We start from the raw sequence: 17,408 nt of genomic DNA, 5'->3' as shown, positions 1-17,408 counted from the left end.
ATGTTTTGTGAAGTTTACGCGCTTGATTTAATGTTAGCTGTTGAAATTTAGTCAACTATTCGGGACACCCTCTTTTTACAGACTTCGGGCCGCATTACAGTAAAAAAAGAAAAATGCATTGATAGGGTCAATCCGTGAAAAGTCGGACAACACTCTATATCCCAAAGCTATTGTATCATTATATCAGGCCTGATATTAAGGGCTGAAGGCCAGGCCTGAAAAACTTTGGCCGGGGGTTTGGGGGCCGCCTAGGTCCCCAAGGGGGTCCAGGGGCAACGCCCTGGTAGCGGGGCAAGGGGGGCGAAGCTCCCCGGACGAAAATGATTTTGAGCATTCTAAAACCTATTTGTCAGGCTCTCAGAAAGCCTTTAGACTCTGAATGATTAATCTATTTTATACTGAAAATCAATGCTGTTTGGCACATATCTTACATCTCTGGCACATAACTGCTTTTGGGTGTTGGGGGCTCTGTTTCTGATAAAAATAAATTCAGTATCATTCTCTCATTAAAATAAACAGAAATCATTTACTTCTGATCAAAAAATGATTTGTTTTAAGACAATGTACTTAATCTAAATTTTATAAACATTCATGTTCCTTGCACCCAAAAAAAACTAAACTATCATAATTAAGTCATACAAGTAACACATTGTCAAGTTATTCAAGTATATTTCAAACCATCAGCATAACAAGTTTAGATACACAATGACACATATAATTCAATATATGACTAGTTAAAACAGTTTCATTTGTTGAAATATAGCTGCACAATGTTTCCTTATAATTTGACTACCTAGGTAAGAGTTGAAGCAGAGCTACATAATGAGTGCAATTCAATGCATGACTAGTTAAAAGAGCTGAAGGCTCATTATTTCAATATATGACTAATACAAAATTGAGGTACATCATATCCTTTAAAAAATAAATATGCAAGCAATTTCAATGTACAAGGGTTATGTTCACTGCATTCATTGATTGCACATAGTTGTAATTCAAAGCAACACTAGTCAAAAGAGTTGAACGCTTGTGATATCAAGAAATGACTTTCAGTTGTTAACAAGAAGACAAGGAACATTTGAGTATTTCAATACAAAACAACAACAGTTAAAACAATTGATAAACTTGTAACATACATTTTGTCCTTAGGTTATGTACACAAGATATCTACATCGATAGCACATTGATCTAATAAAATGAATGACTAGTCCAGAGGCTGAACACTTCCAACACTTGCGTTATCAATAAATGACTAGATAAAGAATAAAGGAACATCTAATTATTTCAATATTTAACAATTTTGTTCAAACACTTGATAAACTTGTAACTAACTAACTAAGGTGATGTACACTTTATACGTTGATAGCATCAATCTCAAACCAATGGCAAACTAATTGAATCTTGAAATCATATGATGCCTTTGAAAAATGAGTTAGATTACTTAATCTTTCTATTTGTTTATATCAAATGGCTTTTTCTGATGTTCATTCCTTGTTCCCACCAGTCTGTACACTGTCAAGTTTGTCAACATGGTCTTGCCTCTGTCTTTTAGCTAGGTGGCTGATCATATCCATGGCTGTTCTTTTGGAGGGTGGATTTTGTGTGTTAATGGTCAGTTCTTTGCTGACCTGGTCTTTCTCCTGTTTCTTCCTCTGAATAATGTGACGGTATTCTCAACTGGTGTTTGTAATGTTCTGCACCATTTTAGCCTGGACTGGACTATACAGTACATCTGCTCTGGCAAAATACTTCACTGCTGATTGGCCCGATGCTTTTAATAAGGCAAATATACATAAACTATTATGAATGATATTATAACATCAGATGTGGTAATTTAAAAAGTTTAGAATTGTCTGCTTAAGTCAGATATTTTTTTAAGAAACAAAATATCCACTAATTTCTTTAAAATAAAGTTTCAAATAAATACATTGTTTCTAGACATTTATAGAAGAATGAAATATCCACTAAAATTATTGAAAGTAAATAAGAGGTGTAAACATATATTACAGAGCATACACAGACAGTGGCAACTATGCTAAGCAGATGCAAAAAAAATCACGGATCCATTACAAATTATAAAGTTTCCATTAAATTGAAAAATTGGGCATGACTTCCCCTTCTAATCTGTGTTTTTATCGGTGACACTTGATGCTGTTGGGCTCATAATTTCTGGGCAAATGGTTTTAATAGGACCAGTCCCAATCAGCATCAAAGTGCATGGCCAGCAAAGCAGGGAAAAGGCAGAGAAAGGGAAGAGGATGGGACTGCAGCCATGACATTCATGCCTTGATATTATATTTCTTCAAATATTAAACGCTCTCAAAACTATAATAGCACTATCAATTCAAACTTTCACGAGTCAATCATGAAACTTTAAATGATCGTGACATGTCATTTCTGAATAATTAATGTAGGCATATTCGTCATGGATGCTTGTTTCTGTCTAAGACAGAAACAAAACTCTTCCTGCTACATAGATAATATTAATTTAAACAAACTTACCTGAAGAAGTAATGCGATTGAAGATACAATTTGCTGCTGCTCGTTTTAGTTCGCCAAAATTCAAAATTTTCCGTAAAATTTTCTTCATATATCCGAGTTACTTGAAAGCCTAAAAAACTAACATGACGTCATAAGCGTTTATCGGCCATTGATCGGTGCGGTATATTTACCGGCTACCGGTCCAGATTTTCCAAGGTATCTCCGAGAACCCTTGTCGTAAAAAGGTAGCTCGCCCCCCCCCCCCTCCTCCAAAATTTCTCAACGGATTTGCGTGAATCTCAAAATCGGTTCTGAGCAAATTTAAAAACCGGAAATCCGGCCCAGGCCGGAAAATTATCAGGCCTGTTATATAGAAAGTACAACGAGTCGTTTTGGGGATTACCTCCCCTTATAAAGTCAAATGAGCGTAGTTTCAAATTTTGGTGACATCGATGATGTTATGTGAAAACACCGCGATTTACATTATGAAAATGTTGCTTGATGCGAATCGCTATGACTCGGACAGAGAAGTCGAAACTCGGACACACTGTAGCCGAAACTCGGACAGTTATTTTTGCGTAGTTAAATCTCGGACTGTGGAACAGTTATTGAACCAAACTTCATTTATTTACAGTAAAATGAATTAATTTGAATGTAGCAGTATTTTACGTGTGCTGTACAATTTAATGCTTCCGCGCCATAGCTGCAAGCCAAATATGAAAAGCAATGGTGATGGCGACGATAATGATGAATAAAACCACGTTTTTGATCATCTCAATGAAGAATTATTAGTGCGAATAAGTGTTCACCAACATGTGCGCACTTTACATAAAACAATCAATTACGTAGCTTTTCACGGAGGGTGCAACCTCCTTCATTTGAGTACTGCCTTATTTTGCTGCGTTTGATGCTGTCTAAGTAAAAATGATAATTTAAATGATTTTAAAACTTTGTGTATAAAAAAATAATATTTGTTTACTTAAGACTGCGTACGACCTTAACCCCTCCCAGGCTTGAACCTCATTACTGGCAATTATGTAAGATCGCACACCGTGCTTACACTGTGCGATTCCTTACCTACTAAGATGACTTTTCGAGATTACAACAAATCAAATTAATGCAATAAAAATGGAAATAAAATAAAAGACAAAACGGACATCTGAAACTATGTATGTTTAATAAATCTACATGTATTTTAAAATACATAACACTTGTCATGTTAATCTGCAAAGCGCACAGGCATGCCATGATTACGAGCACATATCTGGATGAAAGCTACATGTTCATCCTTCGCGTAAAATCCCAAATTACATCGTTGAGATGGACCCACACGGGCACGGAATACAGGCTCAAATTTCGGTTTAATTAAAATATGTCCATCTATGAAATTGAGTCTGTGTAATTCCGATGTGAAAAGAGGTTTATTAGGTCCTTCCGCGCAACTACCTAATCAGATTTTAAACTTACAAAAATTTGAACAAAATTTGAATTATAAATGCAATGTTTAACTATTTACTGAGGTTATAATATTGAGGTGGTCTTGTGCTGTGGGGAAAACAGTTGACCACCAACCAAACTCATATGCGCCGGGAGCGGGTATCAAACCTGGGTCGCCTGAGTGATAATCGAGTGTGCTAACCAATGATATAGCCGGGCAGTCGGTGTTTATTTCATTATAACATTTACGAACTGTACTGCTGTATTTAGTATTTATTGTCAATAATTAGTCATGATTGATAACTTTATGCAAAGTGGCTTTGTTTTTTGTGTGTTTGTTATTTCCTTGCTTTTGTCCGAGTTTTAACTGCAATGCAAAATATGTAGTTAAATGTCGGACACTTTTAATTTCGTCAAATACATAATAAATTTTCAGATATTCTTCATAAAACTATTAAATTTCATCTCCTTAAACAATAAAACAATCAATATCTTAATGAATATACAGTCGTATAGCCGTTGCGCAATGAAAATCACTGAAGGAACCTTAGCATTCAAATTGCCCGCCTTTCTGGAAACAATGCGTATCGTCATAAGCCTGTGTGTGGCACGTCATTGGTTTTGTGTTTTCGTAAACGGTGTCGATGCACATACTGTGCAGATGTATTTTTCAAAGTGAATGGCTATGTGTCACTAAATGCGTGTTACTGGGGATTTCAAGTCGGTTATTGTATATTTTATTATGTGTTTTACTGTCAACTGTCCGACTTTTAAAGACGTCCGACTTTTCACGGATTGATGCTGCTAAGTCCGAAAGGAAACTATTAGATGCGTATAATGTGGGATTCAAGCAGACGGATGTTATGTTCCGGTCTTCAGACGCAGAAAAGATGGCGATCAATATTCTGCACAAATTTCATCCTGCAATGATAGGGCATTACACACCTATAAAAACAATCGGTGACGGCAACTGTCTGTTCGGATATATTTCAAAAAGTTTGAATGGTAGTGAAGAGCAACATATTTTGTTGAGATTGTTATCTGCTCTTGAACTTATTTAAAACGATAGTTACTGCAAATCGGATCAGTTCCTCGCCGATGACAGAATACTTAAGGAGGAATATTTCAAATTTGTTGCATGATGTTATAGTTATGAACATTTGGTCATGCATCGAGCTAATCTTTGTGGTAAGCGCAGTAATCAAAGAATGCATTAAGTCGTACTATCCGCCTCAGCCGTTCTCGGACTATACGTCCGAAGTCTTAACACGGCGTGTTGTGGGTAGGGGATGTAAAGACGTGTCACCTGATATAACAATAATGTGGTCTCAAATGTCTCGCTCGGAGATAATCATCCTAGAACCGAACGATTTTGTGACATTGATTCCTGCAAACAAAATTTTAGTAAATGATGTTTCTCCACCCAGTGATGATATTAAAGTTACAAAGGTAGAAACATGTTCAATTCCTGCTAATGCAACTTTAGGTCCAATCTATATTCATGATAATAGTGACTTTGAGTCGTACTGCCGCTTCTTTAATACCCTGAAAATGAAATTATGCGGCTCGACTCTTAACTCCCTAGTCATTGGCAGTGACGACGAACGCCGCGCTCTTGTAAAAGCAGTTGAAACCGCGTTTCATGAGGCAACCCATGTGCTTTGTACACGACATCTCCGACAAAACGCCTTTTTTTCTCAAAATTTGGCTCTTACAAGAGGTGGCCTCCATGAGGCAAGAGCTGGGCAACATATTGATTATGTTGGAAAACTACCTCATGTATATATGAGTCGTGTTCTGAGAAAACGGGGCTTAATGCATGTTCGTAAAATGTCATCCCAGATTAGCCTTCGCAGTCTGCACAGGCTAGTCAGGGACGACACTTTCCGCTTTTATGGTATTTTTAGTTTCAAGGAAGTCACTCCTCACCGAAAATTAAGTTTAGGCGAAAAGTGTCGTCCCTGATTAGCTGTGTGAACTGCACAGGCTAATCTGGGACAACACTTAACGCACATGCATTAAGCCAATTTTTCTCAGAACGCGGCTCATATATATAGTGCTTTATTTTTAAAATTAAATCAATACTTAACGAAGTCATCATTGACTATATTAAATATAGAGAGAAATTGAGTGCTTGTGCTTTATCTTTAAACTTAAATCAATATTTAACGAAGTCATTATTGACTAAATAAATATGTACATCTTTTCAATCCATCATAAACGGCGCTTATAGCTTAGTTTCATGTATATATAGAGAAATTGAGTGCTTTTCGGTGATTCTGTGCTGTCGCGGGAGTGCTTTTCGGTGGCCACAAAATAGTATTGAGCTTTATATGTAAACTTAAATCATTATTTAACGAAGTCATTATTGACTAAATAAATATGTACATCTTTTAAATCCATTAAAATCGGCCCTTATAGTTAACTTTCATGTATATATAGAGAACTTCAGTGCTTTTCTGTGATTCTCTGCTGTCGCGGGAGTGCTTTTACACACAATAGAAACGCAAATATTCATATACATAGCGAGAAATTGAGTGCTTTTCGGTCTTCACATGAAGTGCCTTTCGGTTGGTATATTATAACTAATTTAATCCGTTTACACGCAATAGACACGCAATTTTTCATATATATAGAGAGAAATTGAGTGCTTTTCGGTCTTCACATGAAGTGATTTTCGGTCAGTATATTGCCGATATGTATCCAATTTTGGGCATTAATACCTCATAATAAACACAAGGTAGTATAAATATGCATGTAATATAACCATTTATAACTAATTTAATCTGTTTACACACAATAGACACGCAATTTTTCATATATATAGAGAGAAATTGAGTGCTTTTCGGTCGGTATATTGCCGATATTTACCATTTTGGGCACAATGTAGAATAGACAGGCCTCGACACTAACGGTAATTCGGGGACCCGAGGTCCCCAGATTTTGGCGAGGACCACCAGTTCTTTCAAGCTGGGTGGTCCTCCGGGAACCCTAAATTTATAGAACCACTTTGTCTTGATTGACCATTTGAATTTTTAAAAGTGCCTCCAATATTTAAAGAGCGGCGTATAAAAAAATATCTGTAAAATCTTATCCGAAAATGTACTGCGAATCGAAAGCACGCGACTGAGCATTAGCGGCCAGCTTCTGTCAGTTGTAAATATTGATTTTCGACGATGTAAGCGACCTACAGTGCAGAGAGTATATTGAAATCACTGAAGCGTGTAAGTGTTACAAACGGTGTTTTTACTGCTATTGTCATGTTTTATGGGGGTTATTATCGGATTATTAATGGCTCCTTAATGATATTGAGCCAAAAAAAAAAATAACACTGGGACAAACTGTAATCAGTAATTATAATAATTATTAGGGCCGCTATTTCTTTAATCAAAACCATAGGCGATCGGGCTGGCAAAAGCATTTAATTTCTCCACAAAAACACATGCCGGTATACACTTTTTTCTACAGGTATTTGTGAGCATTTCTGTTTAATAGTTCCATTATTATAATGACCTTGGAAGGATATAATTTGATTAAGAAACCAACAATTTCTGAAATAAAAAGTATATCGTTCACTTGGTGTGGTATATTTCGGATATGTTAAAATTCGGACATTTAAAGATAGTGACATTTATGTGTTTGTTTGTTGTTGATAGTTTAAAAAAAAAAAGCTTTATGTTATTTCAGGCAACTAGAATAGATGGTGGTAATTATCTGGGCCTTTCTGTCAGGAAATAGGCGTGAAAAACTATAATTTAATTGATCCTGGAAATCATCCACCACTAACAGAAAACGTTTTAACAACAGAAGCTGATGTATGACATGTCCAAATGACCATACAGGGTCTTCCACAGGCCATTTAAGCGCTTCAAATTTTCCGATCAGTGTATTCTTCAGTAAAAGAAAGTGGAGATTGTCCAAAAAAATCAAGGTTTCCCTATCAGTGTATCAATATTCCCTGTTTTAAAAGAGCACTCGGTACCTACTTTCACAAGTAATCGCCATAAACACCACATGGGGTAATGGATAATCCACTGATAGGAGAATAGCATGACGCGCGTATCGATTATTCTAGCCACATTACACGGTCATTTAAATGCTGACAAGGATGTATCTGGTAACTTTCCAGTCGTCAAACTGTGAAGTTCATCGTCCAATCGGTTACGAGAATGCTTATGAGGGCGGGGTTAACTATCGACCATTATTTTTGATTGACGTCGGGCATGAAGTAAGAGTTTTTCGCAGCTTGATTAGCAAGAAGTTGTACCATTTGAGTAATATAAAACCGGTAATTAGTACAGTACAGAACATTAAAGACGGTTTCGGGCATCATCATCACACCTTTTTACTGTAAACAAGTGTTACCTATGACTCATAATTAATAAGAGAAATTAATTGCAAGTGGTAAACAATTAATTATTATAGCGAGTAAGTTGTGCAAATGACTCCCGGTTACAATTATGTGATAACAATTTATTTAATTCCAGTACATGTATATTTCAACATGTCCATTTATAGAACTGATTCACCTCGTTTTTCTGACATTTATTCGACACGTTATGCGCTTTAACAAATTTTCGTTGAATTAATTACGCACACTTGTAAATGTTTCGTCCGATAATCGATAGTTAGAAGACTGATGATGGCAACCGGCCGTGATCCTCGTGGACAACGTGAATTCCATGCATAATTCCGTCAAAACATTTATTCGACTCGTAAAGTGTGTCAACAAATTGTCGTTGAATTTATAACGCAACGGTTAATAATTGTTGAAATCTCAAATGGGAATAATTAAATTTGTAATCCGAAACCCATTACCGTAAGTCGATGTTAATGCGTTTTTAATCCGAAACACACTTCCGAATGTAAATGTTACCGCAACGTTAAATATTTTTGCTTCAAATTAGCAGTGCAAATTTATTTTGTGTCGAATCTTTTTTCTCAATTAAAAAGAGCGTGAAAATTATGCAGCATGTACAACGTTAGCTGAAATAATTCGCGTTCAGAATCTGCCAAAGCAAAAATCATCAAAAGACTCTTAGGCGGCAATTTATATTGACTAGTACAACGTCGCGTCTATTGCATACAAATGGCGTGTATTGAGCGTTTTAACAAGCACACAACAGGTCAGGGGATTGACGCATATTCAGAGGCAATATTTCATCAAATCTATAAATAGTCACTTAAAAAATGGCAAGGTTTGTGTTAAAGAAATAATTGAAAGCTTTTGTCGTAAATATTTACCAGAAAGAGATTGATAAAAACGGAATAAACGGGATTATCAGGTACTAAATAGAAACTTGAAACATAGTAAGTATACAGTAATAGTCGGGTTGAAACGGATGTATTGGGGAATCATTCGAGTCGGGATTTTACTATCTGTGCGAAAAAGTTTTAAAACAATTAAACAATATAAAAAATATATATTTTTAAATGACTGGGGGATTTTTTTGAAGAGTCATAGCGCACCAAATGACGTCTTTTGACGCTGTTTTTCTTTGAGTTATAACGCACCACACCCCTCCCCAACCCACCCCCGGTCGGCCCGGGGCGCCTGAACAAATTCCTGGGGAAGGCACTGCCATATATAACTGTTTAACAAATTAAGTGAGATGATTTATTTTCTGATGTTTTATATTTCTTTTTCCCTTTCGAATGATGTAAATTGGTGTGATTCTATGTTTAAATAATTAATTTTGAAACATTTAGGCAGTATACTGTTTAATACATTAAAGTTAATATTGTTATATTATTTTGGTTATCTGTGTTGTTTATAAAGTTGACAAAAATGGTATTTATATACAAATAAAGCTTATTAAGACTTATGAAGGTATGACTAATGAAGGTACTTATTGTTTTTTATGTAATAATATACTTTTTAAAGTGATAATATAGGCAATGACATTAATGTAGTAAGGTTTCTTTAAATGATTGTTCTTATTAATAAGGTTGGAATAATCAACAGTTTTCACAGCGCAAAAAAGTTGCAACAAGTTTTGTTGGGCCAGTGAAACCCCTGAATGCGCGTTATTACCTTTTATTTCTTAAAAGTTTATAATAAGAACTTCCGAAACGCTAAGTTCTGGCGGCGAAGGACAATGCTAAAGATGATTATGCTGAAGATGATTATGACAAGGATGACGATGCTCATGATATTGATGAAATACATGATATTAAACGTTTACAAGACAAGGTTATGAGCTTTTAATGGGTCTGCTTTAAATGGAAACAGAATTGAATATAGGAAATACAAATATGTACTAGTATGCTTCTTATACTTATTTGCCCTTATGCCGAGTGTGTTGAAACAAGAGGGCACCCTAGTTCGGGTGAGGGCAACCAAAAGTTGAAAGTAGGGTTCCCTCCGGGTACCCTGTCAAAAAAGTTAGTGTCAAGGCCTGAGTATAGACATACACTCATTGAACCATTTATAACTAATACAACCCGTTAACACACACTAGAAACGATATATTGCATATATATAGAGAGAAATTGAGTGCTTTTCGGTCTTCACATGAAGTGCTTTTCGGTCGGTATATTGCCGATATGTATCCAATTTTGGGCATTAATACCTCATAATAAACACAAGGTAGTCAGGGCCCTCAATCTATCAAATCTGCCGCCGAATTTCGGCAGCAGTCCCCCACCTGAAAAGTATACTTTTTCCCCCATTTTGGGGGAAAAATTCCTCCCTAAAAAAAAATTTTTTTTTTAATTGAAAGATGTGTCTCATGATTATTATATCTCAATTCTATTTTAATTTAATCTTTTCAAACATACTAAATTATGAAAAATGCAATGAATATAGTGCAAACATGTACAAATGAAATAATGAGAGAGTAAGTAAAAAAATCCCCCAAAAAGGTAAACGCTGCGAAAATTCCCCCTCCTAAGGGCTGGGAACCCCTTCCACCAAAGTAGTGTGAGGGCCCTGGTAGTATAAATATGCATGAAATATAACCATTTATAACTAATTTAATCTGTTTACACACAATAGACAAGCAATTTTTCATATATATAGAGAGAAATTGAGTGCTTTTCGGTCTTCACATGAAGTGCTTTTCGGTCAGTATATTTCCGATATTTACCATTTTGGGCACAATGTAGTATAGACATACACTGATATAACCATTTATAACTGATTAAACCCGTTAACACACACTAGAAACGATATATTGCATATATATAGAGAGAAATTGAGTGCTTTTCTGTATTCACATGAAGTGCTTTTCGGTCGGTATATTGCGGATATTTATCCTATTTTGGACATTAATACCTCATAATTAACACAAGGTAGTATAAATATGCATGAATTATAACCATTTATAACTAATTTAATCTGTTTACACACAATAGACACGCAATTTTTCATATATAGAGAGAGAAATTGAGTGCTTTTCGGTCTTCACATGAAGTGCTTTTCGGTCGGTATATTGCCGATATTTACCATTTTGGGCACAATGTAGTATAGACATACACTGATATAACCATTTTTAACTGATTAAACCCGTTAACACACACTAGAAACGATATATTGCATATATAGAGAGAAATTGAGTGCTTTTCGCTGCTATTCGGTGCTCTTCGATGCTTTTAGGTGATTGTATGGACCGATCATACTTTTGGATACCCAATCACGTTTTCCATTACCAGCATTTTTTTTCCCCAAAGGGGAAAGGTACCTGTTTGGGAATTTTTTGAGTCGTGAAATCTTCAAATTGGGAAAAAAAAGGAGTCGCGAAATCAATGAATTGGGAAAAATTCGAGTCGCAAAATTGATGAATTGGGAACCTTTAAAATGCATGTAATCTCTCATTAGGCGCTATATTCTGCATCACAAAGCATTGTAAACTCTAGGTTTTGACAGAAAAACTACAGTACGGTTATGATATTTTGACTATTGTATCATGTCATGTGAAAATTGTGTTATTGCCACTTCAGTTAGGATGTGCCCGTCAATTGGAAAAAAATATCTTCCAGTGATAGGCATAAGCACTGAGGTTGCATAAAAAAATAATATTAATAAATTTGTTTTAGCCCTTAAAAGTCTTACAAGCCCTGCAATGTTTCATGTGAGTTAAATTAAAACTTAAAAACTAAACAAAAACAACAACAATGGATCTTGTACTGGTTTGACATCTTTTAACAATAGACAGTGAGAATAGTCACACGTAACCAAAATGAGTTTTTAGAGTGGAATGCTTTAACAATAATTTTCAAAGGTAATTCTTATATTTTGTTTTGATATTTTTTCAAATCATCAAATAAGATATTAAGATCATCTGCCATTAAATGCTTATGTATATGTTGTAAATAACTACCGTAAATCCACGAATATAATACGCCCTCGTGCATAATACGCACCCCCGAGTTTGGTCAAAATTTATCGGTAAAAATTGAAAATCCGAGTAAAATACGCACTAAAAAAATCAGTGTCCGAAATCGGCCATTTCCGAAAAATGTGTCAATTTATTTTTGTGCTGTGAAAATAGCAAATCAATTTGGTGTTGTCAACTATCTGTTACCCCGGTATATTGATCGGGATGTGTTATAGTGCTGTTGTTATGACAGTTGCATAATAAATATCTCTGTCTTTTGTTTATATTACCATTGATTGTTACCGATAACACTTGGGCCCCTTGCTGACATCCGGATCAAGCAGTCATAATTACAAAAAAAAAGAAGCAGAGACGCTGTTTTTTGTTTTCACATTTAATTCAATTTGACAATATTCGGGACGATAATAATTATAATAATAATAAAGTAATAAGAAGACAAAATGGTTACTTCCGTTTTTATAGTTGTCTAGATGAATTACTTTTTCTTTTTTCGAGTTACAAACTTAATACTTTAATATAACTTAAAATACAATTAAACCGCTCGTGTTTTTCATGATCTAGTTAATTAAATTACCCTGCTGTCATTAAGGCTAGTTTGGGAGTAAAAAACAAATTAATTAATTATCACCTTTCAATTTAATTCGGCAATCGGCAGACAGGTGTAATAGACTCTATTAGCATCATAAAACTAATTATTTAATTACCACTCTTTACTTCAGATATGGTAAATATGCGGTAGAAAGATAAATAGTGGTCAGCTAAGAAATATTTATTTACAGGTATTGTTTTTTTTCATTTGCTAATCTCTTTATACGACTTAGCGTCCAGTCGCTTTTTTGTAGGCAGACGACAATATTAACTGTGTATTCAAAGTATACAGTGTCTGCGCATGGATAACCCAATATTATCCGATAGCTCCTCCCGTGCTCACGTTTCATTCGACGATGTCATTTAATGTGTCAGCGAGCTCAATGTTGATTGGCCAGCTACCATGCGCACTCCAATAACAATAAGGTCAAGCGATGTCTCATAATCGGGCACAGACCGGGTTTTGTTTACTGTTCGAATTGCGAACACTTTCATTAAAACAAAGAGACAAATATAGAAAACCAGTCCGATATAAATGGCGGATGTTTTCAATGAAATTTTACTAGATTTTCACATATTTTACAAATAAGATTTTTATTAAGCCAAATTCTCAATATTTTTGCAAATAACTCAAATGGCGAACGACAGCGTGAGCCCTGTTGCACCCCTTTGATGTAATGGTGTAGTTCAAAATGGCTGCCGCGAAGCGAATAACAGCGATTAAGTTGAAAATTTGCACAGGAAAAATTGTGTTCTGCTCTAAACTCGTATATTATACGCACCCCCTACTTGAAGAAAAAATCGGCAGGTAAAAAAGTGCGTATTATATTCGTAGATTTACGGTATAGGATTTTACACCCATGTCTCATTATTTTTAATTTTATGTTAAACTTTTATTTGTTTATATCCGTATCCGAATAGTTACTGTCCAGATTTAACATTTAAAAAACTATACATAGAAGTAATATGCGCATTTAACTCAATACGGTTACGTTTTTTTTTAATGTCAACGAAAAATTAGTGTTGAGAAAGTTTATTGATGTAAGGAAGACTGGTCTTAGCGATGGAATTCTTTCACGGGAAATATCGATCACTCGTCGCGGTTATGTAATCCATTCACATTTTACACAGCGGTTAGAGTTGCGCCCCATTTGAAAAGTTTTGTTTACTTTCTACGCAACAATGTCTGGCGAAAATAAATGGCCGAAAATGAAAGGCTCGACAATATCAAAAGATATTTCCAGCGAAAATAAAAGGCACTGGCTATTGGGAACGGCACCTAAAATCGTTCGGAACGGTAGATATCGAGATTGGGAAAGGTCCGGTGCTAAAATTGGGAAGCCTCCGGTAGGCTTTGGGAAAGGTACCGTTCCCCGGTACTAGTTTAAGAAGGAAAAAAAACGCTGATTACCCAATTTATTCTTATTTTGAAGGGTATTACCCGATTACCCCGAAAAGCTTATCTGTAGCTCTGGATACATGTCATATATTTTTTTTCTCTCAATAAACAGTCAAATACTTGTAGAGTTTGCTAAAAGGTTTACTTTAGGTCCAGAAATGTCAGACAATAAATTAAGCGACATTTGACTCAAGTTATGACTAACTAAACTGACACTGACAGTAACCAGAACTTAACAGGTGGTGGCGGCTTACTTTTTGCATCGGTTTTCATGCTTGTATTTGAGATTTAAAGTTTTAGTTTCGATAAAGAGATTGCATACTATAATGTTGAAATTCAGGTTGTACAAACGACATTTGGTAAACCACGGGAGCAAAATGTCAGCGGCCATTTTGAATATGTTTACCTTCAACAACACCGCAGACAAATTTTCCACGGGGTTGGTTATCCAGAATCTCTGTCGATCCCGTCATTTAAAGTTAATAGTCAATACTGATAAAAGACTTGCTTTTCCTCTACTGCTGGCACTTTCACAAGAATGGAGGTAATAACATACAATTTAGCGCATATTTTTGTTATGACTTGTCTCAAATCTCTCCTCGTATCTCTCAGTAGTGAAAACATCGAACGGGCTTTAACCGGTTAGGTATAACGACTCGTTCATTTCACGGTTCGCTCTTTTAAAGACTCGCGCATAATTTCATACCTATACCCCCTTATTTAATGATGATTCGCCCTTTCACTATTATTCGTGTTAAAGTATGTTGATATAAAAAGGAAAACAATTTTATTTTTATTTTTTATACAATGAATACTATAGATTTTAACATTCATGGAGACGGCTAAAGGTTAGTTATCCTGGTGTGGCGGTATTTTCAACGGTGTAAGGCTCCTATTGATTAATTATCATAAAATGAAAAGAAAAGTACATTAAAGTAATGTCGGTAGTTCAAAACAAATATTTGACCAACACAAGTTTTTTTTTAAATACCAAGTGTTAACATGCTAAAGTTTGTTTACGTTACTGGGCATGTTCTGTAGGCCTACATCATGTATATAGGGTATTTTCAACGGTCACCAGCAACTCTTTTAAACAGCACGATACAGTAATGGACCCCACTTCAAATTTAATAGAACAATTATGTCTCACAATTTAAACTGGAATTTTCTATTTATTTGAAAAATGAGTAGGGAAAAATACCTATCAATTTTCATATTGCTTCGACTATCATTTAATATTCTGAGGTGCGTTTAATTCTCGATAGAAAAATGGATCTATCATACATGTAACAATGTTTTTTAAAAAAACTACCAAATGCACTCAATTATTAAAGATGTCCCAAGTTTTCATAATGTTTGTAAGTTAAATAGAAATGTTTTACATTACTTTGGTGGGTAGCAAGGTTTTCACTTATTTGATATCCTAATAGAGTTAAACTAGTGTTTACAAGCAGTTTTCTTTTTCGCGGGAAACCTTTTTTTCTGTTGACAGTATACCCTAGTTATTACATTATTCTGGAGTATTCTGTGTGAAAAAAAACAGACTAAATGACAACACAAGGGTTCAATCAGACATGTTTTAAAGGATTTAATTTTGACTTTGAATATTTAGTGATTACCTATAAACAATGGATTAGGTAAATGCATCAGTCTCTTCTTCAGATGCAGTCACTTGAGGTTTCCGGTCTTCTATCCTTGATGTTGGCACTCATCAAGTGACGGCTGGTATTTGGCATTCTTTTTTTCGTGTGCTTCCTCGATTCGTTCTTCCCACGGCAGTCAGTTCCAGAAGAACAAGCTTCTTCGACGAAGAATCTTCGTTGCTATTGACAACAATAGCACGTCAGGACGGAAAGTGGTGATGGCGGCGTCTAGTGGGAATCACAGCTGCTGCTTCTTCAGATCTACCATCAGTTCCTAGTCTCTCGCTGTCAAAACTAGGATGCCTGATTATGTAGACATATTGTTTCTAGGTGCTGATCCTCCATCTCAGACGAAATTAACGAAGTATGGCCCTGTCTGCATTTGTTGATTTTTCGTTCGTGCCACATCAAGGCTGGCTGCAATCTCGATGAGGATCTTGTCGTGCAGCCATCTCCCGCCGGAAATGCTGTTCTGCAATAAAAAAGGATGTGCTCTATGTTTGCTGGCCAGCCATATATCCTGCAGGTGGAGGTCCTGAGCTAGTTTCCAGGTCCGGAGGTTGATTGGTGTAGTCAAACGTCGTAAACTGAGCGTAGTCGAAATCCAATTCTTTGTTGGTCCATTCTCCACATGCCACTCTAAGACACACTCAGGCCATTACCGGAATTTAACCCGTCGGAAAGTGCATCAAGTTGGGAAAACTACAAACGGGACTTCATAATTCATTTGGACGCGCTAGGTCTGGACGACAAGCCTGGAAAAAGAAAGGTTGGTGTCCTACTTGCTAACATGGGACGAGAGTGCGTAAAAATTTACGATTCGTTCGCGTGGGCGCCGGAAGTTGTTGCCAATCAGGATGCTGGAATCGCGGCAGCGCCAGCCGATGATAAATACAATCTAGAAACGGTTTTCACAAAATTCGACAGACATTTCAGAGTGCATAATTACCGTAACATTAAAAGACAAGAGTTCCTCAACACAAAGCGTGGTAACCTGTTAATAGTGGATTACATTTCAGAATTGAAAAGAAAGGCCGAACACTGTCAATATGGGGAACAAAAAAAAGGGTTAATATGTGGCATGATCATTAATGGTGTGAATGACACAAAGTGTAGTGAAAAGCTAATAGAGATACCAGTTACACAATTTACCATCGAACGTGTCGTGCAGGTTTGTAGGCAAATAGAATTGACCACATCTCACATCAAATCACTGGGCGAAAGCCCTCATGTAAGCATGGCTAGAACGCATCAAAACCCTCACAAGCAACAAAAATACTGTGCCAAGTGCTGCAGAAAGCATGAAATAAGGAAATGTCACGCCTATCAAAAACAGTGTGACAATTGCGGTGAGTTTGGCCATTTCAAGGCATCCAAATTATGCCCTGCAGTCGGTGGGGCATCGCATCAACAAAAGGGGATATCACACAGAGGGGCACGTGGCTTTGGACGTAGACCGCGTCATCGCGGAAGTGATCGGGGAATCCACCGTGGATATCGGGGCCGTGGAGGTCAACGATGTGT

At 36.1% G+C, this 17,408-nt stretch overlaps 1 protein-coding gene across 50 annotated transcripts in view; it reads right to left on the bottom strand.

The window, feature by feature from the left end:
* The window catches only part of LOC127875973 (protein O-GlcNAcase-like), a 61,201-nt gene extending 46,320 nt beyond the window's left edge, over positions 1 to 14,881 (bottom strand). For all 50 annotated transcript variants that reach the window (XR_008047536.1, XR_008047537.1, XR_008047539.1 and 47 more), the window contains exon 1: positions 14,648 to 14,881. Coding sequence is in view for 1 of the 50 variants with exons in the window: in XM_052420757.1 (XP_052276717.1) it covers positions 14,648 to 14,714 (67 nt within the window). In the remaining 49 variants the exon portion in view is untranslated. The remainder of the gene's footprint in view (positions 1 to 14,647) is intronic.
* Positions 14,882 to 17,408: the final 2,527 nt, after the last annotated feature.

This window comes from Dreissena polymorpha, chromosome 4 (assembly GCF_020536995.1).
Source record: "Dreissena polymorpha isolate Duluth1 chromosome 4, UMN_Dpol_1.0, whole genome shotgun sequence".
NCBI lineage: Eukaryota > Metazoa > Mollusca > Bivalvia > Myida > Dreissenidae > Dreissena > Dreissena polymorpha.
The sequence above is the reverse complement of the archived record's forward strand: the minus strand, read 5'-3'. Positions and strand labels throughout refer to the sequence as shown.